Source organism: Gouania willdenowi, chromosome 22 (assembly GCF_900634775.1).
Source record: "Gouania willdenowi chromosome 22, fGouWil2.1, whole genome shotgun sequence".
Classification (NCBI taxonomy): domain Eukaryota; kingdom Metazoa; phylum Chordata; class Actinopteri; order Blenniiformes; family Gobiesocidae; genus Gouania; species Gouania willdenowi.
Window position 1 is genome coordinate 19,244,971 of NC_041065.1, and position 26,644 is coordinate 19,271,614.

The following is a 26,644-nucleotide window of genomic DNA, read 5'->3' on the forward strand; positions in this document are numbered from 1 at the left end:
TTTGCTTTCCTTTTTTTGTACTTGTATTTAAAATAGCTGATTCCTGATCGACTGGAAGTTCCAAGAATGTCTAGAAGTAGAACAGAAGGTAGAGCATTCAGCTATCAGGCTCCTCGCCTTTAGAACCAGCTGCCAGTCTTAGTACGGGTGGCTGCTACTCTCTCCACCTTTAAGGCTAATCTCAAAACCTACATATTCCAAGAAGCGTATATCGTTTAAAAGCGTAAACCTAACCACTAGAGACAAAGCCCAAAACCTAAAAATAGGAACTAAAATATGTAATTGTATAGTAGAACACCAATATTACATTCAAACATAATCCACCACCACCCCATCCTTATTGTGGGTTAGGAGTGGTGGAGCATGGATGCGAATGATGCCCAGACAGGCATTGTTGTGGTGAAGGTGTAGCCCCAGTTCTGACCCCTGTCATTCAATCAACCACACCGTCATTCCATCTACACATATAGGCTGCGTCCGAATAGTCCCTCCTATCTACTTTGTTATCCACTATTCCTTAACCCCATGGATGACATCACTGGGTTAAGGAAAGGCGTTAGGAGAGGAGTTAGGAAACGGCCATCACGTTTGTTTAGACAATCAGATGCACTTCCTCTCGGTGACGTAATAATCTGACGGCCACGGAGGTTAGTGACGTCTGCCGTGGTGGAAAAACTACACATTTCCGAAAATGGGCTAAAAGCTCATTTATAACACTTTCCGCTGATTTATTCTCAAAAATTACAAGGTTTGAATTTAAATTTAAAAAAAAAAGAGGCTACGAGGTTACAAGTGAAATTAAAAGAATGTCACATTGAGAATGTTCCTTCCACTCACGAATATGAATTATGTTGAATAAAACACACATGTGGCTAAAAACGTATCTGATCCCTTTTTCTTGAACCACAGAGTGTCTGTTTTATGTGTCAGTTATAATCTGATATGTCTTACTTATAAGAAGATATGGGTTTTAGACTATTTATTTAAAGTTGTTCAAAGCATATTATTGCACGACTTACATGATCTCCGTTACTTGTCAGCGCTCGGGTGAGCGTGTCCCGTTAAATGTTGTCGCCGCAAGGAATTGTGGGCCAGCATTATCTTGTCTCTTTTGGTAAAGGATGCATCAGTGTTTCCTAGGCTAAAGGAGGTAAAAAAGGAAGCACTGAGCCTCTTTTCCTCAGCATAAAGAGAACTTGGATGCTCTTTATCACGGCCGCCACTGAAACACTTGAAGGAACAGTGGATAGTAAAGGAGATGGACGCAGCCATAGTCTTCCTATAGGGGTGGGATTATAGTTTATCCCTCACCTCTGACGCCTCGCCACACAATCACACCCAATACTCATTGTCATTCTATTCACACACAGTCTAACACCAGGTGTTTCCTGCTAATACTGTATCATGTTATTCTGCAGTCTGTGCCTTCTCCTCGTCCTTCTCGCTCTTTCTTCCATTTCAGGAGTTGGCAGTTCCTGATCTGTTGTTCGCCGCTCAACTAGTCTGAGATACTCTGATGTTCTTTCTCTGTATACTGTTCTATTGTTCTCTTTCTGTCCACTAACCCCAACCAGTCGAGGCCACCTCTTAAACCTGGTTCTGCCAGGGGTTTCGTCCCTTTAAAAGGGAGGGTTTTATTTCTCCCCACCGTTGCTTATGCTTGTTCATGTGGAACTGTTGTTTGTTTTTTTTTACAATGTGATGAGTGCTATAAGGTGACCTATTGTTGTAATTAGCACTTTATAAATAAAGTTATGGCAATGTTAGATGCCAATATCACTCAGTTGCCGAAGTCAGCTGACTTGTGCATACACCACAGATATGGATCTAAAATAGTCCTGAACAGGCTTTGGTGTACCATTGTTAGTCGTTTTTTGTACATTGCTATGAAGGCATTACTATGCACAGATAAATAAATGCTTTCCCGTTGTGTATTTATTAATTTCAATTACATTTTCACCCAGTTTATAATTGCTTCTTCTTTTTTTGTTCTTGTTGCCATTTTTCAGAAAATTGCAGTCTGTATATTGTGATTGTAGTGGGTTCCCCAACCACCAGGCTGGTACTGGTGGACTATCTGTTACCGGGCCCAGTCCAGTTCATTAAAAAGTAAAGCATGTAACTTAGAACTGTTTGCTCCAGCAAACAGCTCTATTACACATAAAAGCACACATCTACTCCCTCTGTTCACTCATATCCTGAATCGTATTTAAGCACTGTGATGTTTCTCCTAATTATGGTCGCTATGCTTATATGTCATCACACTGGCAAAGCAGATTTCACTCCACTGCACAATCATAGCAACACATATTAAAAAAAGCACAACAAATGGTATTTACTGAAATCTACCATGCACAAGATCAATCTTTGGTTAAAACTTTGTCAAAATTCTTGAGGTATTTCTTTTAAAGCCCTCGCCACATCTCCATGGAAACCAGTTTGGATCCCTGGCTCACTATCCTGGTGCATGTCCTATGACTCAGCTGTAACATCACGGTGTATCTTTTAAAGTGAGAAATTAATATAAAATTACCTGATTCCAGAGTTAGACAAAATATACACCCCCTACATTTAAGTTCATTTCATTCACTTGTTTGTTCCCGATCATGGCAATATTCAAAATCTTTCACATATTCAAAGAAAACACTGATTACCATAACAAGAAAAAGCAAAACAAAACTATCCACTGAAAGTAAAAGGAGCAGGGAGATGGCATTTCACATTTGACTTTCATTGGCAAAAAACAGCCCTGCTTCTTTTTAGCTCCAAAGTTTCTTCAGAAGTTACACACAAGATTAATTCTCTTAAGTTTAAAAGTTACAGTGTGAGTGGTAAAAAAAAAAAAGTACCTGAGGCTCTGCAGGTGACCAATGAAACTCGATGGGATGCTAGAAACAAAGCGCCGCTCTGTCATGACGCCCGTTTCAATGTTGTGGAACTCCAGACGAGTGTGGTCACCCACCATTTGCCCTGGAGACCGGGAGGGTGGAGGGGATGGATTGAAAAAAAAGACAAAAAACGAAAAGAAAAGAGAACACTGTCTGACACTAACACAAAAGGGTTGATTTAAGGAGAAAGTTATATTAACAGTATTAGATGAAGGCAAAATCTTTCACTAATGCTTTTATTTCTAGATGCTTGTCTTTCTGCGGAGTTATCAACTTCCTGTGATAACGCACCACTGCGTGGTGTCAACAGCAACACTAAAGAACATTTCCAGGTGATGCAGGTAAGTACCTTCTGCTACATCATCGTCAACCGTTAGCTTGTAGGTTTTGCCACGACGCACCACACGCACTGTATGCCATTCATTATCATTGAGCTTTTGCCCAGCATACAGGGTCTCCGGTCCCTTGCCTGAGAACAATGGTCAGTCACAAAGTTAAGAACATTCTGTGGCTTAAACCAAACCTTTGCTGTCCTCATCAATGAGTGTAAAACACTTTAAAAACTAATTCTTATCTTACAAATCCTTCATTCTGGGAAACAAAGGTTTGGTTTATAGTCAATGAAATTACACAGTGAAAATGTAAAAATTACTCAACAACAGTGTTTGCGTAATATTGCTACTACCGTACAATGTCAATCAGAGTCATAATCGTCAGTTTGAACAGAGAAAAGGCAAGTTCTATTTTCAGTTGCTTCATGCGTATTGATTGGAAACGTCAGTCTCATCTGAAACTAATGCTACGAGACTTTTTAACAACTTAAATCCAAACTTTTCTCTTTCTTCAAGCGACGAGCATTACAACTGTTTATACTGGTGGCACTGGTGGTAGGAGTGTGACGATATCTCGATACAGCGTTATATCGCGATATTTCTTCGCACGATCGATTATCGATATGCTTTTTTTTTTAAAATTTCAATTAATTTTTCAAAAACCTTTTCTGCTTTTTCAATAAAATGTGCAGGTAGGTCTTCATAGAAATGTTATCACTGTTTGCTGAAGGAACCATTATTTTGCTTACTGGAATATTACACTATAATGGTGTCACTGGTAAGAAAGACCCTATTTTGTGTTTACAGAAAGCACTATTGGAGATACTTATTCATTTACATTGGTATGTTGACACTTATGTACAGAAATGTTGCACTAAAATAGTGTCACTGTTCATTGGACACTTTTTAAATTTATTGTCTTTCAGAGATCTAAAATAAAAATTGAATTTTTTCACTTAATCTTTTTTTTTTCCTTGTTATGTCAGATTATTGTAGATTGATTTCTGACCAATATATCGATAATCGCAGTATCGTCATATTGTGAGATAATCGTTATCGTGAGCTTTGCATCGCGTATCGTATCGTGAGGTACCCAGAGGTTCCCACCCCTAACTGGTGGTGAATTTAAGCCAGATTCATCTCATACGTTTATTGTAATCATGTCAGACATATTTCGGCTTAATCCTAAATATCCAAGCCTGCCGTGTCATACTGTAGATGTAGTTAAAGCTAATGCATGTAGACCTACGTAACCTGTAGAAATTTGGATAAAATGAATTTACAATCCAATAAATTTAGTGCATGGCTCAACAGCTCTGTTGTCTCTTCTCATAATGAGGAGCTTCTAGGAAGGTGACACGAGGTGTGGGCTCCGGTGTGCCCTGGCCCCCACCTGTAGCAGACACGTTCTGACGATGCCATACTCCTCTCCGTTTGCCCATCACCTTCAGATCAGATCTTTATTTCGCTCTGTAGCACTCACACTATTTATTTACAGCAGTGATGACCGCTGTCACTAACTTGCTTTTTATTTATTAGTGATGCCAGCACATGTGACTACTTACACTTTACTTTAGCTCGATTTTTGTTCGGTATTATTGTGCGTGAAATCCCTTTCATCGTTCTTGTAACACTGTTAGGTCCAACGGCTGCAATTCTCTCTCTGAGCCAGAAGATATTGGGTTTGGTTCCACTGGAAGATAACAACTGGGCTATGTAATTCTTGAATATGCATGGGCTTGAATAAGTTGTGGTTACTCTGTGATTTTCCCCCTCTTTGTTTCTAGTGTGGGTTAGTTCTTCTTTGTGCTTAGTACTCCCTATCATGTCTGTGTTTATGTACAGAGTAATGTGTTCCTCTGTCCTCCTCTGTGCTGTCAAAGGTGAATCCCATCCCCCTGGTTAACATCACTACATTAAAAGTGTTTGGTCACAGCGTGGGTGAATTATTTGTGTTTCTTTGAGTTTTTCGTCTCGCTTTAGTTTGTTCCTTGACCTTTTATTAACGCTGATTGTTTCTGAGTATGTTGCCTATCCCAATTGACATGTGTAATTCAGAGAAATCCCACCTTGGATAGGACACCAGTTGATCGCAGCCATAGATTATCTCTTTTTCCTACGTTTTATGCAAGCACTCGGTGTGCCTCGTTGTGGAATTGCACTATAAAAATAAACTTGCTTCTGTTGCCTTTTCTTTGACAAACTTCCTCATAAATCTTTGCCAAATTTGTCTCCAAATTTCTAAAGAGGTGTCGTTTTTTTAAGGTATCTACAGTATTTCTGCACTAAAATCCATTTCTTTATGACAGAGATTGATCGTTTTCATTCATCACTTACTGTAGAAAAATTCCTTGAACACACCTAAATATTATATAATTATTTGTAAGTTCACATTCGAGTAGTATCGTAAACAAAATGTTTATTTTGATATAATCTACCACAGATAATTCCAACGTTTATGCGATGTTTAAACACCTAACGATTAACCACCTTAACGATTTCTTTTTTTATTTAAAAAAAAAAAAAAAAAAAAGGAAATATGAAAAATATTAACAGTATTAAAAAAAAAAGACTCCCTTGCTGGAAATGATCATCAACGTTTAACTAAACCGAGTCGATAACTAGCGCTTCCATGTCATCAGTAAAGCCCCTGTTTCACACTGAAGTCTTTAGAAAAGCATGAGCTCAGCATACATTACAATACACATGTCTTTGTTCAACATAGCATCAACACAGAAAGCAAAATGAAACTTGAGTGTTAACTTACTGGAGTTACAGTTTATCCTGATACAGTCTAGATGGGGAAGAATAAATGACAGATGAAATTGCATCCTTCAAGGTTACTGCTGCAGACATCCAAAAACAAGAAGTCCACCCTTCCGGGGACGTACACATGCAAGAAGGCAGCCATTTTATACTGATTGTGATTTACCTTTAAACAGTTAGCTGTATCATTTATCATAGGAAATGTCTGACAAATTAGAGTTTTGAAGGAAATCAGTTCAAATGGGGAATTGTTTCAAGCATGGTCTAGTAAAATGGCTCCTTGTGGTGCCAGCTACATGGGTTTTCCAACCTTTCCCTGACTTTGAAGTTTCAGATTGAAATAGAATTGTGAAGAGTCAAAGTCTCTGGTTCCAAAGCTTCTGCACCAAGGCAGGTTCGGAGCCACAAATCTTTGAAAATTTTAAGGTTTTAGAAAGTATTACAATCCCAAATAATTAAAGTCCAAATTGTGTTTTAGGTATTTTTGCTTAGTGAGAGAAAAAATATTGGAGGTTTTTCGGTGTGAAGACAGTAAGAAGTGTTGGTCACCATGTGGGTGGTGGTTTCATGTGTCGTCAACCGCAACAGAAAAGTGGGAGCAAACAGCCACGATCCAATCAGCACCAGCACCATGCAGAGGCACAGAAACCCCAACCGTGATATTTGCAGTGCTATCCTATTCCTATATCCATATGAAACAGAGTCTTTAAAGGCTTTAACAAAGACTTGGCTAACAATCAATTTATTGTTACCATTATTCCAATCTAAAGACAAATATTAAGTGTGTCTTTGGAAGGATTCGCTACTTGTTGACAAAACTGTTACCCTGCAGTTTACCAAATATTATCCAAACAAGTCATAATTTGAGGTATAAATTAAAGTTTTGGGATAATACCAGGGTTGACCATTTCTCAATGGATACACCTAATGAACAGGTGAGTTTTAGGAGTTTTCGGGGTGCAGCCAGCTGTAGGTTTTGCTGGGCTCTGTTCTCGGGCTGTTCACCTTACGGGCCGCAGGCTTAAGGCCTTTGAAGGGGTGAATACCATCTTTTTACAAAGCAGGATGGGAAATGGAGAGGATGAAAAACTCAAAAAAGAAAATAAACACACAGATTTTTATAAACATTCTGGTCAATAGTGATTAAATTAAAACACTTAAAAACAAGATGATGGAAATGATATTAAGAGATGAGGTTAGTGATGAGGACAAACATTTCTATAAAATGGACTGGACATTAGCACACGTAATCAGAGTAAAAACACTAGATATTTGTGCTTGAATGTAAACATTTTAACTATATGCTTTGCTATCTGTGTTTAAAATGTTGAAATACTAAAAGAAACTGAAACATTATTGTATTCTAACTTGATATTCGGTGTGTGACGTCAAAACTCAATTAAGATCAATGTGAATTTGCATTATTGTCCTAAAGCTGGTGGAGTCGTGATGACAAAACAAATGATGAGAGACGTTATTGTTTTAAAGCCAAACCATCTCGTGGTGAGGGAGATGGCACAGAAGGCGAATGGGAGGATGCGCGGGAAAGTATGTTGGTGTTCATACGATACCTAAGTTGACCGTGAGTTTCACGCGACTCCCGTCCAACTCCAGCCGCAGAGTGTCGGCTGAGTCTCGGGAGGTGGTGGCCATGAGGAGGCCGTAGGCACGCTGCGAACGGAAACGCAGAGACACGTCCTCCGCCTCGGTGTGCATGATGGTCGGCATCACCACCTTCATGTACATGCTGCCGTCATAGGAGAGGGTGGAGGCCTCTGTGTGGGGGAAAAATGTTTGGAGTAAAGATAAAGTCAATCACTGTTACTGTTGTCATGAAGGCTCCCAACCCCACGAGAGCTCTCCACCTAACCCAAAAAACTGCCAATATAGCTCCAAAGGTGTCATAATTTCGTGAATGACACTTAATGACACCCTTCATGCTAATGACAGATGATGACATAATGTCAGCCTCGTCTATAAAACTTCAAGTGCAGTGTTAATTTTGACAAAAAATTTACATTTAGTTTTAGTCTTAGTCTTTCAGTCATCTGATTTGTTTACATTTTTGTCTTATTTTAGTCGACTAAAATACCAAGCAATTTTAGTCGACTAAATCAAGAACAGATTTACTAGTCAATTTTTTATCATTGGTATAGGAAACAAACTAAACCTACTGTAATTTATGTGTGTATATGTAATATATAAAACACAAATTTAACTTTATTTCAACACAACTGTATCTTTATTTCAATACAAAAGCAGTACTAAATAACACAAACAGACTGTCAAGTTTGAAATGGTATCTTTCTCCCATAATAATGCAATAAACAAAAATGTGCAATAAGTATCCATTTGCAACTCAATTTATACAAAAAAAAAATACTGCAAATGTCAAAGATCATAAACTCAAAAACCAAACAGAAAATATGATTTATTTAATTGCAATAACAAAAAAATAGAAAATAAAATGCATTGCTGTCAAAAAAAAAAAGATTGCACTTCTTGTAGTGTTGACCTTTTACAGCATGTGCAGACAAGTTAAAACAAAACAAAAAAAAAAAAAAAACAGAAAATCTGATAAAAACCAAAATAAATCGTAATTCACTCGAAACATAAATTTCTAATTATTTTTAAATAGCATGGTTTCAACCACTAACTGCCGTAAAGTAGGCCGATTGGATGTAGACGTGTTTTGTGCGTGTGTTGAAAGGATCTGAAAGGAGCCGCTTCGTGAAAAGATTAGGTAGTGACAGGTCATCAGGTCAATGAGAGCCAAACAGGAAAAACGACATAACCCCTGTGCAGAGCAGTATAAAAACAAACATGATACCTCACTTTGGTGTTAATTTTTTTATCCATTCTTTTGCCATTTTTGTACAGCCCAGTCCCCTGTTTGTTCCGTATTACAAAATAAAAATAATAAATTTTAAAGTAAGAAAAAAAGAGAAGCACATCATGAAAGTTTTCGTGGAGTTCCACAAGGTTCTAAATTTGTACCCATATAGTTCTTGGATTGGATGTCTTACAGTAAGAAGGTCCTAGGTTCAATAGAATAGAATAGAATAGGATAGGATAGGATAGAATGCTTTTATTGTCATTATAAACAAAGTACAATGGAATGAAGAGACAACTCTTGGTGTGACTGTGGAGCTTGCATGTTCTCTCTGCTTGCGTGGGTTTTTTTCCTCCCACCTTTCAAAAACATGTATGTTATTTGGTTATTTGGAATCTCTAAATGTATCCCTACAATGCACTGGCACATGGTGTCTGTGAAGAGCTAGGAATAGCGTCCGGGACACACTGTGACCCTGAACAGAAATCAGCAGAATTAACAAATAGCATTATTTAGTTCTGTTATTAAACTTGTATGCTGATTCAGACTCAGTTCCTTCTTGTATATCTAGATGACTTTCTATTGTCTCAACACACTTATTCTGATCAAAAGCTGTGCATTTGCTCTTTGTAACTTGATGCATAACCAAGGTATACACCCTGTTTGTGTACAATCCAACAACTTTTTATTCTCTTTTTATTCTTTTTTACTTTAATGACACTGACACTAACAGAATACATGGAAATCAACTTTCCCCATAAAGCAACACATTTAGCCTAAACAATGCCAATCTCCCTCTTTACAGGCTCATCTTTACTGCCATTCGTCTTGCATTTACCCAGAGCTCCGAACATTGCTCAACGCTGTTTTCTTGCATTCTGTTGTCATCAATCAGAGGTGATTATTTCTCCTGTCAACACAACTTAATATGACAAATGATCCAGTGTGCAGAGGCTTTATTTGTCTTCCAAATGACCTTTATGTTTAACTGCAGTTAGATAGATGTAGTTCCACCAAACAGGCAGAGGGTGGCGAGATAACTCAACTGTTTGTTGTATAACTTGGCAGTAGAAGCAAAGAAGTGAGCGTGATGAAAAACTACTACATTTTAAATGTAAAGTGAAGAAGTCTTTAATGGTTTCTTTTTTCATTATCTTCCTGTTTTAAACACTCCGGCCTTTTGATCACGAAGCAGAACATGATGTCAAATCAAAACAGTGTGTTTACATACGGTACGTGAGTGTGAATCCTTGCCCCGCTGCACATGAAATGAACAGCCATGTTTGGTCAGAAGTACGTCTGACTCTGATGTGTAATTGACAAGGTGTCAGATTACAGGCGTGGTGTAATAAACACAATTTAAATTCTCATTACTGCTCCAAGCTGAGCTGTCAGATTAACTCTGGCATGTCACATTTCTTGGAGGTGAGTGTGTGCGCGCGTGCGTAATGACCTGCACATGAAATGCTCTACACACAGTGTGCCCAAAGGATTGATACACCTAGGACTGGCTGACCTTGCCACACATCTTTCACCTTTTATATTTCAAGACTCAACTCAGTTTGCTGAAAAATCCCATCTTAAAGAAGACAGAATGATATGAAAGAAAGGAATTATAAATGCTAACTGTTTGTTTAACAATTACAATGTTGAGATGATCATTTTACAATGATAGGAAGTAGTAATGAAGTAAAAAAAATACTACTTAATACTGTACTTAAATTATTCTTTAATATATCTGTAGTATACATATTGATGGAGATTTTTTTTTTACTTTTACTTACTACATCTTTACACAAATATCGGTAGTTTCCTACTCAATACATTTCAAAACCATGTTACTTTCTACACAGGGGAAAAAGACAAGAATGTAAGTAAGAAAAGTAACAAAACACATAGAGAAAGTGAAAGTTATTGACTGTAGAAGCTGTGTTGCCAGGTTGGTTATATTGTGTCCAAAGCTGGTAGTTTAAAGGGTGTACAATAAAAAGTGAAAATATTTGAAGACAATCTGTTGTAGTTTTTGTGTGATAACATGTGTTGGTAAAGTTAAAATATTGTTTTTATTTACACTTTTTTTATTTGAGTAAAAAAAAATGACATGTTTTTTTTTACTTTTACTTGAATTAGAAATAATTGATGCAGATGGTAGACATACATCAATGCTCTTTACAAAGGACCCACATGTGAACTACCTTTGGATGAAGATGTTCAAAGTTTTAGCTTTAAGTGAGGCAAATCAAATTATTCTCAAGTGTTTTGTGTCTCAAGGTTATTGAAACATAAACGGCAAATACCTTGAACATAATCAGGTCTATCAGTTTTATCAACAAAATGTGAGCTACTGTATACATGTATCTGTTAATAACAAACGTATAGCACATATTCAGAGATCTTATTGTGAAAGGCTAACCGAAGCAAGCCTTCTCTGTGCGCAGTTCTTGACTGTGCGTGGGACAATAAATAGAGTTAAAGGTGCAATTCGCGACTCTCAGATCGCTCTCTTATCCTGCCTCCTAACTTTCCAAAGTCCCTCCCTCAGAGGAGCTAACAAGCTAACGTTAGTCCAACAACAACATCACAGTAATATAACATGCACTGTTAAAAGTATATGACTGCAGCGCTTTTCTCTCTCTGTGTGCACACACCTCAGCAACAGCAGCAGCAACAACACAGTGTCACTTACAACAGCCCAAACGGAGGCTGCTGTGCACACACAAACAACACATGCACTACAGAGTTCTGTACAGAGTTCTAGTGTAACAATTACAAATCAAACATAATGTAAATCAAGCAGCAGTAATTACCTTTCAAGCAGAAAAGTCAACAATTCCATCTTCTACTCCTCCAGGCCATACACTGTAAAAAAAGATGGCACTCCAGCCTGGGAAATGGGCAGGGCCTGTGAGCAACAGCTGTCAGACAGCCCATCAAACACAATCCTGGCTCTGATTGGTTGTTTTTGCTCGGTCGCAGTGCATTCTGGCAATCTGCCAAAGGCAGCAGGAGCAGCAGGAGCAGCAGGAGGGACTCAATGAGCCCGTTTTTTTCACACAAACTACTAGTTTGATGTAAAGCTGTCCTTACACAGTGAGAGCTTTAGCACATATGACAAAAAGTCACTTTTATACGAGTTGCAGACTGCACCTTTAAGCAGCTAACAATGCCTGGATATTTGTTTTGTTTTTTGTTTTTGTTTAATCCGTCTATTACACAGGAAGTTGCACCCACAATAAGGAAGTAGCAGAACTGATAAGAAAAAGATTCAATGTCATCCAAAAAGATGGACGGGAACATTTAACATTCATCCAAAACCTGCACAAGAAGCTTTACTTTGTACTTCATAAAAATCTTTCCTGAACACTCTAGATTTTATATGAAGGCTTCAACAGTATTGATATAATATTAACGTCTTCATAATAAAAAGGTAAATACCTAGTCTATTGCATAGAACCAGGAGATGTCTTACTTCACCGCTCATGTCTCAGTGCTTTGGTATTTTATTCTGCTGGACAAATTGATGTCAGAGCCAAAGACAAACAGCCGTGCTAAACACCCACTCTGTAAACACAACCAGTGCCAAGTTATAACAGCCGCTATATCTCACAACACTAACACACGGTGACATCACTTTATTACCACAAAGAGGTGACCAATCATTTTCTTGGGCCTTGCCTTCAGCAATAAAACAATGGCACAACTTCATTGACTTGAAACTGCAAAAACATTTAAGTAATGTATTAGCTTGTTATTAATACTAATAGATGATGCAATACACCAATAAACATCACAGAAAGGATTTTCACCCATTTATAAATACTTAATTCTGTCTGATTATTAGACTGCAATATTACCAACAATATCTTTACCTAAATGATACAAATGTCCACCCCAGATCAGATATCTGCAACTTTTCTTTTCATAAGTAAAAATAAGACTCAGGAAAATTACAATTCAGTGTCCTCCAGGACTGGAGCGTATAAAAGATACAATAGATGGAGAGATACGATCAGAAAGCTGTTATTTCATATGCTAAAGACCAGGAGAGGCAATTTGATGAGGTTAGGGATGTGGAAATTAGTTTTCACATCCAATCACTCTTTATTAAACAGCCTGGACGCCATGATGGAGGCAGGTCAGATGGTAGTGAAGCCTCTTCTGGCTACACATGAGTGAACACATGCACATGGGCAGAACACTATTAGCCCTATAGTAAAATCCTTCTCATATCAGGAATACAATGCAGAGTCACAGGCAATGGATCACCAACTATACCTTTATTGACTGCTAAATATATACATTTGGACCTAAAAGGCTTTTTTTTATACTGGTATGATAGAAATAAATTATGACTTGACCGTAATATTGCAACGCTATGGAACACTGGCAGACGTAGCAATGACGTGCAATGTGCAGCTTCCTAAACAAAAATACAAAAGGACTCCCAAAAACACACAAAACCATAACAAAAACACGTAAAATGACAAGCAAAACAAAGAATTAATACTCATTATCATCGCCAAGAAGGTAATTTTTTAGCAGTGTTTAATATCATTTTCATTTGTTTGTCTGTTCACAGGATTACGTCAAAAGTAAATACTAAATTAATTTTTATTAAATTTTAACCAAAGAAAAAACTTGTTCTGACAGGAGCCAGTAGGTCATTCAAGGACGTTCTGATTGGCTCTGAAGGCGGCATAAGCAGCGCATGGCACTGAGCCTGAACAAGGTGCTGCTCTCATGTCTCTGCTCCTTAGAGGATCACACAGCATGCGCAACTGCACAAAGTTTTGTGATGGGGAAACGTACCGCCGTTGGGCATTGAACCGAACAGGGCATATTGAACGGTTTGGTAAAATACCGAATATTGTTGCATCCTGAGTGTGCACATATCGTCTAATCTAGCAAAAGTAGTGAACGCCTGTGCACTCACCTCTCTCACAGGTGCGTGACCAGTAGCCAGTGCCCGTGCAGTCACAGATGAATCGATTCCAGCCCTCTTTGCACACGCCTCGGTTCTTGCACGGCTGACTCTCGCACTGCTTCCCTGGTTGTTTGTTGCACGAGGGATTAATTCCCGCTCCTTTCTGTGCCTCGGCAATTTTACGGATGTCCTTGCTCTGGCCGTCGATGAAAAGGTCACGGATGCAGCCCACGTAGCCATAGCTGAGCATCGCTGTCCACAGCTCAGTGGGTAGGATGAGGTTTGAGCGGTCTGTGGGGAGCCCTCCCAAATACATGTCACCTTCCAGGTCCAGGATCTCACTCTCACCACTGGCTGTGAATGGAGTTCTTCTGCTGTTCACAGAGATAGTGCCTACAATGGGGACAATGTAGGTGGTTTAGGAACATTTGGGAATAATATCGGTTGAAGCCAGACTGAATGTTCTGACATCAGTAGAGTAATAGTAAAAAAAGAATTGGGTTAAAATCGGCAAAGCATGGTACCTGTTTTTCAGCATGGGCACAATGCTTGATGGGTAATCCTCACCGTGACCAAGGCTGTGTTCAAAATTGCATACTAACAAACTACTCATACTAAGTTTGATGTCAAAATGAGTATGTCGTGCGTTCAGGAATACCTGGATGTATGCTATATCGGGACATTTCCTAAGAATGCACGGTAGGCGCAATATTCATACTCAACTGGTCTGAGATGAACGTAAAATAGTCCTGGAACCGGCTTCAAGCTCAAAACAAAAGCATCTCTTTTTGTCTTCCATTAGTTTTTTTTTTTAAACTCTTTTGTAAATAGGTTAAATTTGAAGTTAACAGGAAGTTTTGTCAGTAGCATAATAGCGGGTGTCTGAAAATCTTAGAAATGTCTGCATTAAACACCTTTGTTATATCAGATGAGGCGGAAGGATGGTGGCTGCTGCGTCACGGAGCAAATCAGCTGTGTGCCGTGGTGCGCACAATGAAATGATGAAACTCAAACGGTCAGAATGATGTCCACGTTGGTCAACTATCTTAACACTGTGTCCAACGTAAAGCCACAGTTTGATCACACTACAGAGTAAATAACAAGTGTAACATTGATGATGATGATGACGACTAATGTGCGTTGATCATTTCTGAATGTAAGAAGTTAATAAAATCAGGCTTTCCACACAAACAAACATTAATTGTCATTAGTGTGAGGAGAAATATAGCAGCCTAACTACCAGCATGTTGACCAGCTCTTGTTCCTACACAAAATCCCTGACACTCCAAAGCACTAGCTTGATGAACATTAAAAGTTTCAGTTGACTAACTTCAAAAAGTTATGTACAATTTTTTTGTGCATGTTTACCTCCTTTCTGATGGAGGTTTTATTTTATTTATTTCAGTCTAAATAATAACAAATTACTGAATAAATAATGATAAATCAATGAATGACTAAATGTGATGTGCATTGTTTTTTGAAACTGTGACATATTTCGGATATGAAAAAAATCGTGATAATCGTCACTGTGGAATCGCAATTCAAGAATCGGATTAGAATCGAATCTGAACAAAAGGGTATCATCCCAGCCCTAGTATATAGTAAACATTGATCGACTCCTTGAGTGTGTCGTGTATAGTACGTAAGAATGCAATTTTGAACACAGCCTAGGAAAACAATCTAACCCCCTCCTGGTAATTTCATTACATGCTCTTAAGCACGGCCGCAATGCTTTGTGGGTAATTCTCACCATGACCAAGTACAAACCCAAAATGTAGCTTTGCCTAGTCTTGGTGTATTGAGGTTTTTCACTCTGTGACTTGCACCACATGAATAACTGCAGAGCTGTGTGTCAGCCTCACTGACCTGAGCGTCCGTCTCTTTGGATGTCCACATGATACCAGGCACCGTCGTTCACCTTTGTCTGTGTGGCTTTCACCTTGATGGTCCCTGAGCCCATGTCCAGCAGCAGGTACAAGCTGCCATCCAAAAGCTCCACTGCAAAGAAATCCACCTGAACGGAAAAAAAATGAACTCAAGTCATCAAACAATCACGTATATTTTAGCTGGTCAAAAAAAAAGAGATAGAAAGAAAAATAAAATAAATTTGTTTTTTTTTTCCTCATCTGCACGTGCCTTCAAAGGTCAACACTATATGTAGTGCAAACTTTTCATTGCATAATTGTGACCATCACCAGCCTTCCCTAAGGAAGGGTAAGAAAAAGAGACAGCAGTGTTACACCTAGGTGAGGGATAAGGGAACAGGGAAGAGAGAGTCAGGGTAGGACAATGGAAGGAGTGAGAAGGACAAAAAAGAAGAAAGATTTATTTGTACGGCTGCCGTACAAACAACTCCCAGTGCTATTGGTACATTTACCGAAGTACATGTACGTAGCGTCTAAGAGATAGGGTTAACGTTAGGTTATAACCCTATATCGTAACAATTTATAGGGTTAGGGTTGGGTTTAGTCTTAGTCACGTGACCTAAACTGGCCAATGGGGGCGCTGCGTACGGATAGAATGTTGGTATATTGATACGGAAACCGTACGAATAGCCACTACCAAAAAAGAAATAAAACTGAGAATTGAAGAAGTGGAAACTTCTAAAAATTCCTGCTATTTCCGACTGATCAGTGCCTGAAACACGTGCAGTCATCCAACGTCCCTTTTCCAGCATTAAAGCTTTTATCTGAAATGGACATCTGTTGGGTTTTTTCTTTTTTCTTAAGAATTTTATGTTTTGATAGCGCTTTGAGATGACTATTTTTGTAATTTGCGCTATACTGTATAAATAAAGTTGAACTGAATTGAATTACAGTACAGTGGGCAAACCAGATGATGTTGTTTGCCATAGTCCACAGGACTTGATGGCTGGTGACCTTCACACCTCGGCTACCTGCATCTGTAGGACAACGCCTGACCAAACACTCCACAAAGCTCTCGCACAGTCAATGAAGTGTGTCAGTTGAGCCTTTTTAACAAATGGAGCCAACTATGAGATGGTGTTTGGTTACACTGCATGTTAAGTTGAGGTTTTGTTTATTCAGACAAGGTTTTTCAGGACTCTGACGAAGACTGGCAGTCCTGAAAAACCTTGTTTTAACCTTAATTTGTAGCAAATGTAAATATTTAAAAAATAAAATAAAAAAAAAAGGCTGTAAACTCCTGGAAGAACTGAATATCATTTTCTAAACCATACTTCAGTTTTAAAGTAATGCCAGTTAAAATAGCTCAAATCAAACCAACCGAGTGCACCACAACCTTAGTATCGCTGGTCAAGGGAGTGTCTGAAATCTAAGACCAACCTTAGTGTTCTTCTGGCTGCGGGCTGTTTCTTTCCGCTCCTGACGTTCCCCGTGGGTGAAGAGGATGAGGCCGTTGGGCTCGGTGGTGCGGAAGTCAAAAGAAATGGAGCCCATCCGTTTGGTGTTCCACTTGGGGAGGCTGATGTAGGCTTCTGGAGTCTCAAAGGAAATGGGGTCCAACGTAGCTACATTCTCACACTTGTAGGCCACCTTCCCCTCGATTTTCATCTTCGGATCCACAATCCGAGCCAGACGGGACAGCTCCAGACGAATGTCATTGTTTTTATACACCACCTGTGAAGGTCAGCAAATCACAATGTGTGTCAAGTTTCAATTATGCAACAGCAATGATGTTTGGGGCTTTAAATGACAAAAAACTGCCAGGAGCGTTATCAGTGTTTTCCAGATGAATTTGCTTCTTTTTTTTTTTTTTTTTTGTGGATTTGAATTTTATTTCAGCTTTTGTTAGCCTCCAAGCTTTTCTTTTCAGGCCCATAATTACTGTGTGTTGATGGACTGAACAACCAGAACAGTATGAGCATATGGTAAGTTTAAACTGAGAAACCTTACAGCATGTCATTTTAATACCTTTTCACACAGTAGCTCTCAATGTTAATATTGTCTCAAGACAAAAGGAGCAATTAGGCAGTATTTATTAAAAGACGTGCACACACACACACACACACACACACACACACACACACACACACACACACACACACACACACACACACACACACACACACACACACACACACACACACACACACACACACACACACACACACACACACACACACACACATCCCTGGACAACTATCTAAAACTAACGCTGTCAAACAAGCGGCACGGGAGCCACATGCATCCCTCAACCCAATTTTGAGGGGCCATGAAAGTCAATGTACCAAATACCTCCAAAAACACCAAAAAATACAACAAAAATACCAAAATCGACTCCAAGAAACATACAAAAAGACAACATGAATGAACAAAATGAGAGAGAAACACACAAAATGACAGAAAAATGAACAAAAGAATCCCAAAAACGTCAACAAAAATACATTGAACCATTTGTTTGTTCCTAATTTAAAATTCCCACGTCATGCTATTTTTCACCCATCTCCATTTGTTCTAAGAACCCCAAAAACATAGTATTTGAGGTTTATTTTTCCAAACTCGCCTGTTTTCCAGAGTTTTATCCTCTAAAAAGTCACTTTCTGGGCAACTCTACACAAACAGGCTGATTTGTGTCCTACTCATGCATATTCATGAGTGGGCGTGTCTATAGACAGGACACCGACTTCCTCCTCCCCGCACGGTGAAGTAGGGCCAGAGGACGGCCCACCCTGCTCTCACCCACTCTGTAGCTGAGCTCATGCTGCTTTATAAACGCAAGACAGAGCACGGGGGCTGGACTTCCTGGAGGCGCGGCTTCTCCAGCTCAGTGCCGCGTCAAATTCGTCATCAAAGTGGGAACTTGTCATCAAATTGGAGCGAGGTGTTTGGGCTCACCCTGCAGTAAGAAAGGAGCAAATCACCCTCTAACTAACGATTGAGGGAATCAATGAAAAAAACACTTTGGGCATGTGTATGAAACCCAAATGGCAATAGGAACTTTAAGTCACGTGGTGCACCTAGGAGACACTTTGGATAAACCTTTAAATAGGTAAATACAGTGATGGAGACGCTCTAACAAACAAGTTCTTAATTTCAGCTGATTTAAAAACTGGTTTAAAAAAAAAAAAAAAAAAAAACACTAATGAGAGGTTTTGGACTGCAAAAGGAAGCTCGTTTTGGATTTTTTTTTTTCACGTGTTATTTGCACTATTCCGTGTTCTGTGCTACATTCACTGACATTTCTTATCCTAACTGTTGTTGTTTGAAGACCGTTTTGTTTCTTCTTTTATTGTTATTCAAGCAAATTACTTTAATTGTCAAACTGGATTTTAAATAAAATAAATATTCACCCGTTGGTCACTGTTAATGTTTCATTATCAATGTCTGATTTGTCCCTGTCTGTATTAAAATGACGCAACCTCCTCTAGTTATAGTTTTGAATCACCATCAGCCTCCATCTTTGCCGTGACACCTTCGTGAAACGATTATCACTTTAAATGTCTCACCACCGTGGAGCTGGTTTGTAACCAAAACATTTTCTTATTTACGCGTCTCAACTGATGAAAAACAAACGACGAAAAAAAAAACAAAAAACAAAGCGATCTTTCATCACAGGAGCCTAAATGCTGCCAATAACAATGGGAGGATGGAGTCACTGAGGGGGATGTGTGTGTAAATTGAAATCTGCTCAGCTGGAAAATTGAAGGCCTTCTTTCTCCTCTAATTCTCTGGGCACAGAAACACCCTCTGTCTGTCTATATTTGGGACGCATACATACACAAAACAAACACACCCTCAATTTTACTCTCTTCTATATTAAGGCTGCTGCTCCTGTTTTTTTTTTCTCTCTCATCCCAGGTTCTGTCGGGCGAGCGAAGCGGTGGCTCTGAGGATGGATTGAAGGGCCCGGCTGAGATTATCGATAATCCACCAGCAGATTTGACAGTAAATCAACTCATCCCTTAAGGTGCTCAGGGACTGGATAGAAAATGCTCTTTTCCTCTTCCCCTCCTCTTCTTTTCATTCTCTGTTGCTTTGTTTAACTCATCCTCCTCTTGCTCAGTCAATCCATCCATCTCCTTCCTCCAACCCCTTCGCTTCAAGCAGCCATTTAGCCACACACTAAAATACTCTCAGCCCCTGGAATGGCTTCATTAATCTCCCTTTCAAAATAAAAGTCCTGATGATAATCAAGAGAGCGAGACCTGCAATGGGTTAACTTTTATCCCAAAAAGCATTTCTATGATGCGGGGGCCACATTATTAGAGTTCATGTTAGCATTTTGAAAAGGACGGTCAACTCATTGTAGTTCAGGGGCCAAATCCGTACGTTTGATCTCAAGTGGGGATCAGATTTTAGTTGTGGAGAAAATAACTTTCAACATTATTGTTGTCTAGTTTGCACTTCCACGTGTAATTATGATAAACAGTTTGTAAAGCATATACAATATCCCAGCAATAAATGACAGACAGCACAGCAGTCCCTGCAGGATCTTCACTTTGAAAATTCCCTCAATTTGAAATACATTTTTTGTGTAATTGTTGAGCAATCATGTGGGATTGTTTGTAAAAAAAAAAAAAAATCGGTTTTGGAAACATTTTGGAGATCTTCCACAGTTTGCAAATACAGTAAAACTGACTTCAGTCGCGTGAGAAAATAGCAAATATTGTGGAGTTTCATTGAACTTTGAGGTACTGAAATATCTGCAACTGATTTATTTGGTAATTTACAAAATTGATGATGTCATTTTTACTTTCTCCAGCAAGCCAAATTGGACGCTCTGGAGGGCCGGAATTCGTTCCCGGGCCTCGTGTTTGACACATTTGATTTAGAAGAATAACCAATCTGAGTGAGAGGAAAGTACAACAGAGGACATTTTAGTTGTTGATTTGTGCATTTTGTACAGTTTTTGTATAAATTTTCTATATAAATTTTCTGTATTTGTTGTTTGTTTGTCTTGTTTTGTTGTACCTGTGGCGATGTGTTTATTTTTCCTGTCATTATGTACACATATTTTGCAGAAATATTAGACCGAGAGCTCATAATTAATAAATACCGATGTCTGAACTTGACCATTAACAAATGTCTTTCTTATGATTGGAGTCTGTAAACAGCAGGTATTTGTTTATTCCTGCTTTTTTGTTTGAAAACGAATTTGTTGATTTTTCTTTGTGTTTAAAAAAAGCACTGAGCTAATCTGTAGTGGGGGTGCACACATGCACTGCACATGGCTGGTGCACACATGAAACCCTGCGGCACAGCGGCTGATAAAGAGCGTATTAATCATATAAGGGGGATGGATGGCGTTGCAAATACAGTAGGTAGATGCTGGAATGGATGGTGTCGCTGACAGATTGACAAGTCACTTTCATGTCCGCTCCACGTCTGAACAATAACAGCAAAGAGGCCTTTCAACATGCAAAGGGAGCTTTATCAGCACGCTGCAGATGCAGGCTGGGAGTTAACATATAAAATGAAGCATGGGCAGAAACTGATAGCTATGGCTAAGCTACGCTGAACGCACAAATCCACATGCACTGAGAATTAAAAACACACAAATACAAACTAAAAACACACATATACTGTAATAAGTTCATGTTGGCGTGTGCTGTTCTAAGAATGATCATTAGAGCAGCGACGAGGTTGGACAATGGCCAGATGAAGGAAATCCATCACTGCATTATCTCTTCTAGCAGACTTTCACGAGGACATCATTGCACACACACACACACACGCATTCCTGGGTATCAGTGTGTGAGAATGAGTGATGTAACAGAATATGACTGCTGTTTTAAATTCCCTCATCCACCTGGCACCACGTACAGCTTCCAGATGAATATGATAACATACATAGAAGGCTGAGAGATGGATGCGAGAGGTTCACATGATGTATAACGTCCTGCTTGAAGGTGATATATATGATTCTATGATTTTAGGATAAACAAGTAAAGTAAACAGATATATGGGCACAACATCTTTAGACACCCTGCATCTAAATTAGGCACAGGTGAAAGTAATAGATTACAAGTACTCACGTTACAGTAATTGAGTTGCTTTTATGGGTACTTGTACAAGTATATTTCTTAATCAGTAATTTTACTATTTTAAATAAGCAGTTTGTTACATTTCAACACCCAACCGTTACCGATTAAATTTTTTTATTTTTTTTTTATTTAAAATGATCAACAGACATTGCGAAACTACAAAAAATGAAATGACCAGACAACAATCAACGCATCACATCATCGCCGACCAATCAGATTAAACGTAATGCACGGCGCCAAAATAGCATTGACTGGAGGTTATTTTCTCCATTTTAGAGTTCATAAATACTTGGAGCATTTATTATTGTTAATTTTAATTGAATTCCTTGGTGTTATTTATTTTTTGTACATTTTGACAAACCTTTATTTTATACAAATGCCTTTGTGGAAAATAAATTAAGTCGCAAACGTGCAAGATTTGGTCTCTTCCTTTTTAAGTTTATACATGAGATGTTTACTGTATGCAAAGGAACCGTGGCAAGATTTATTACCAAAACTAAACGTGGGGTGTTAAAGTAACTAGTAACTTTTACTTTGAGTACTAAATTGAGCTACTTTTTACTTGTATTCAAGTATTTTATGTATTACTTGTACTTGTATTTGAGTCGGATACTTCAGTACTCTTTACACCTCTGGAATTAGGTTCATCTTCATGATGTTGCCACATCTTTCCCTTTATTGGAAAGATGACATTAGACTCCATGGTGTGTTTGAAAAGCTGTGCAGTGAGAGGTTTTGTCCACACGGGGGCAGGAGCCGCTTTGCAGAAGAAACTAAAGAAATTCAGGCTCCTCTTTAAGGCAGCAGAACTGAATTTGGAAAGCTATGATTTAAACGCAGGTCATTTAAGGTCTTCGCTCTCTCTCTTTTTCTCCCCCTAATCAGCTCGCGAAGCCGCAGTCATGATGATCAGTTTAAAACCGAGCAACAGAAAGACATATTGTGGAAAGATGTGCAAACCGCTGAACTACTGGTGGAGTGCAAAAAGGGTTGATTATTAATCGTGGTGCATGGATAACATTTAGTGACCGGGTTCAGTCGGTGGTTTTCAAAACAGACACAGCAGCGTCAAAAGCTTTGTGGAACAACATGTTCCAACGACTCAAAGCCTGTTCCACCTCCCTCCATTGTCACAGTGGGTTTCTGAGAGCCATTTCTTCCTCCCTCAGTGAGCACTTATACAGTTTGCCCCCCTTATAGAGATCACAGAGGACCATAATTCACAGGTAGCAAACCCGGCTGCGACTTACGTGAACATGTACAGCAGTGCTGCCTTTTCTTTCCTCACAGCTGAAATTATTTATGGGCCAAACTGCAACATCACTCAAGTCAGAGAAGAGAGACAATACCAGTCTTTTTACCCTGGATGATAAAAGGATTGTGGGCATCGCCATTATGGAGTTTGAAGCCAATCGGCATCGGGGTGTTATGTTGTAAGAAAATTCAATATGCACTTTTAACCTTAAACTCTGCTTTTGTATCCCAATTCAGTCCCGCCTCAATCCTGCAGGATTTAAATGTTAAGTGCTGGTTACAAATTTTTTTGCAAACCTCCATTTTGTCAGATTCTGATGTGTTGGAGATCCAGGACTCAAACAAGAGTCAACGTCAACCCTACTGTAAGTTGCATGTGTGACAGTGTGCAGAAAAAAAAACAGCACTAAATAACAGATTTTAACTTGCATCAGTAAGTTTTCAAGCAAAAGGTCAGAGCATAAACATGTAACATGTGAAAGCATCAGCCAGGACATGCAAAATGTTTAATTTCCCTTGATTTGTGCCTTTTGGGTGCATCGGAACTCAATTTTGCAAAGAGTCAAAGCTTAAGAATCTGCGTACGTTATTTTTCGTTTCAAAACCACATTAAAAAAATGTTTTTTTTGTTTCATTAATATAACAGGAACAGAAAAAAGGAAAAACCAAATACTAAAAAAAAAATGTGTACTTCCAAGTGGTTTTAAAATAAAAATAACAATGGCAACATTTTATATTGTTTTGTTAGTTTTTGCTTCTTTTTAAAGTGCGAATGATTCTATATCCATACCCGAAAAAAATTTGTGACCGGAGAATATATATATAGCGCTACGTCAACTGATAATTAATAACCGTACATTGTGAGTATTGCAGGGCTGTGTTACACACAAATACAGCTTAAAATGACCAAATATTATCCAAGCTTACATGTTGTTCATAAGATGACTAAGTCATGCTTAAAACTAATTATTGGAAAAATCGTACAACTGATGCTGTAAGCGTTGTTGCGAACACCAGGATATCAGTGCCTCTTGTCATCTTTTTAAACCTAATTCCTAATAATAAAGTCATCAGGATGACACAGAGGACTGCCCTGCTCCCAAATCAGCTCCCATCCACTCTCACATGTGCAAACTACCTTTGTTGGCTACAGTACGCAGGCACAGCCAGAAGTCTGAGTGTGAGTGGTTGATGGAGGTGTAATGACACTGACAATTATAGCAATTATGTGTTATTGTAGGCCATTATGTATTTTGTAGGTTTTTTAGATGTAGGCTTTCTTTGTAATTGCCAGCTTGTGAAAGGCATAATAATCACGGGCCATCCAGTCACTGAAGCTGCCAGGGGCAACCAGTACCAGGTGCCATGGTAACAAAACATTTATCCGTAATGCTGCTCTGCGGATGGCGAGGACAATAGCATCGGCAGCAGGCAAATTAGTCCTAATGGCAGCAGGGGGTGGGGGACCAAGAGGCGCTGGGTGCTGCAGAAAGGTGGGTGGGCCCGTGTGCACAGAACGGCTGGATGGATGGATGGATGGATGAAGATGGCCTCTCTTAGGGTGTGTTTGAGGAATGTTAAATCAGTGAATACTGAGTTTCATCCTGAGGAAAGCAAAAAAATGTAACGCCATTTTAGAGTTTTTGGCTTTATTATCTCTGCCAAAGAGGGAATAATTTCAGCAACGTTTATTTATCTGTTTGTTTGTCCGTTAGCAGGATTACGACAAAAAGCACTTAATGATTTGGATAAAGTTTTAACCAAAAATAGACCTTACACCATAAAATATACCAGGGGTCTGCAACTTGCGGCTCTGGAGCCTCATGTGGCTCTTTGACTCTTTTGCAATGGCTCCCTATAACTTTAAAACATATTAAAACAATTATTTGGTATTTCTTACAGTGGGTATTGATAATTAATGACATTAACTTTAAATACATTATGATAAACTAATTTGTTAACCTATAAATAAATGACATTGTGCAATGACTCAGCACATTCCTACTTCACCTCCTGCAACATCTACAGGCCATCAAGATTTATTTAACTGCCAATGTGCTGGCTAAACATGCATGCTTGATATGTGGCAAGAAATTAGCAATTAGCGTGTGTTGAACGACATAATCATGTGTTATCAAATTCAAGTTACTTTTTGTAGCCCTTGAAATCCATTAACTCGTAAAATTATTCAATATTATTTTAAATGTATATAATAGCATAACTTTATACACTGTATTGTCTTCACTGAGAAGGTATTTTTTCGCCTCCGGAAGAACTTTAATCCAGGTGAGATTAGGCAAAATGGCTCCTTTGAGAGTAAAGGTTGCAGACCCCTGGAATATACCATTATATTTTGAAGGGGATTCAGAATAATATACTGATTCTGGATTAATTTCAAAAATCTAAAATCCTAATCTCATCATTATCAAAGAAATATATATCTCAACTCATAAATTGACCGGTCTTTATGTAATTTGTCTCAGTTCTGTGTCGTAATTGTTCCTCAATTACTCCGCCGCGTTTCATCTGGATCGGATCCGGACACCGCATATTATCGCTTTTTTGATAAAATGAGGGTGCCCATATATTTGAACCTACTGAATCTTTATTAATGGGGATAGAAATTTCCTCCAAGCCTTTAAAGTGTGAATAATCATGGTGCTATGATCAGGATCACTGTTTCAGATCAATGTGAATATCTAGCAAAAAGGATATTTTGAGGAGATTTAATCTCTCCGAGTGCTCCTGTTATTTATTTTATTAACACATGTGAAACATAGGTGTGCCCTTTTCTTATACACAGTATGCTATTCAACTTAACCAACCAATGGAAACACTGCTAGTGAAAGTGGAAAAGGACAATTTTTTTTTTTACTTTTCAAATGCAGCAAAAAAAGAGCTTATTTAAAAAAAACATACAAAAAACTCAAACATATTTTGCGTACAGTATATATATATATATACACATAATATACAGTATATAGTGGTTTTCGATTTAAATGAAAGTGTCAAACTCACACATTCAAATCACCCCAGGTAAAAAACCTGCCTTTTAATGGTAATTGAATATAAGAGAAATTCCATGTTTCAGTGGCCTTGTTCATCAAATGTGTGTTAATAAAGTGTTTTTATACCTTTAAAACAATCCAAATCTGGTCTTGTGTGTGCAAACGTTTGGTGCAGAGAGTAGCACACAGACCCAGCGTGGCACGGAGCAGGATGTAGGCCAGAGGGGGATTAAACGGGTGCTGCGCCACTTCCCCTCTCTCCCTGTGCCCGTATCATGGTTTGTGTGTCTGTCCATGTGTGTATTTTTGTTTTACAGACGTGTGCATGGTGTCCACTGCAGTCGGACTGTGAGAGATAAAAGTCTGGCTCCTGCTGTCACACTGCACTGGACTGAATAGAGTTAAGCACTGGGAAATGAAATCATTGGTTTCACGGAAAAAACATAGATTTATTACACACACGCGCACTGTACACAGTGTCTAACCTTAAAGCAAATCAGAAAAGTGTGCACGGTATGCATCCAACATCTAAATCCTGGATGTCCAAAGTTGGTGCTGGAGGGCAACAATCCCGCAGGTTTTATAAGTTCCCCTGCTTTCACACACCTGATTCCAAAGGGATTTATAATGCCAGGCTTTGTGCATGAGGACTCCTCCATCAGACTGAGGTTAC

General features: G+C 38.8%; 1 protein-coding gene across 6 annotated transcripts in view; it reads right to left on the reverse strand.

Annotated features, from left to right (window-relative positions):
• The window catches only part of nrxn3a (neurexin 3a), a 157,223-nt gene that overhangs the window by 42,735 nt on the left and 87,844 nt on the right, over positions 1-26,644 (reverse strand). For 5 of the 6 annotated variants that reach the window (XM_028437365.1, XM_028437363.1, XM_028437362.1 and 2 more), the window contains 7 exons: positions 17,049-17,342; positions 15,610-15,757; positions 13,753-14,136; positions 7,558-7,761; positions 5,988-6,014; positions 3,238-3,357; positions 2,850-2,970 (listed from right to left, as the gene is read on the reverse strand). In XM_028437365.1, coding sequence (XP_028293166.1) covers positions 2,850-2,970; positions 3,238-3,357; positions 5,988-6,014; positions 7,558-7,761; positions 13,753-14,136; positions 15,610-15,757; positions 17,049-17,342 — 1,298 coding nt within the window. The remainder of the gene's footprint in view (positions 1-2,849; positions 2,971-3,237; positions 3,358-5,987; positions 6,015-7,557; positions 7,762-13,752; positions 14,137-15,609; positions 15,758-17,048; positions 17,343-26,644) is intronic. The other variant, XM_028437364.1, reaches the window with a different exon arrangement.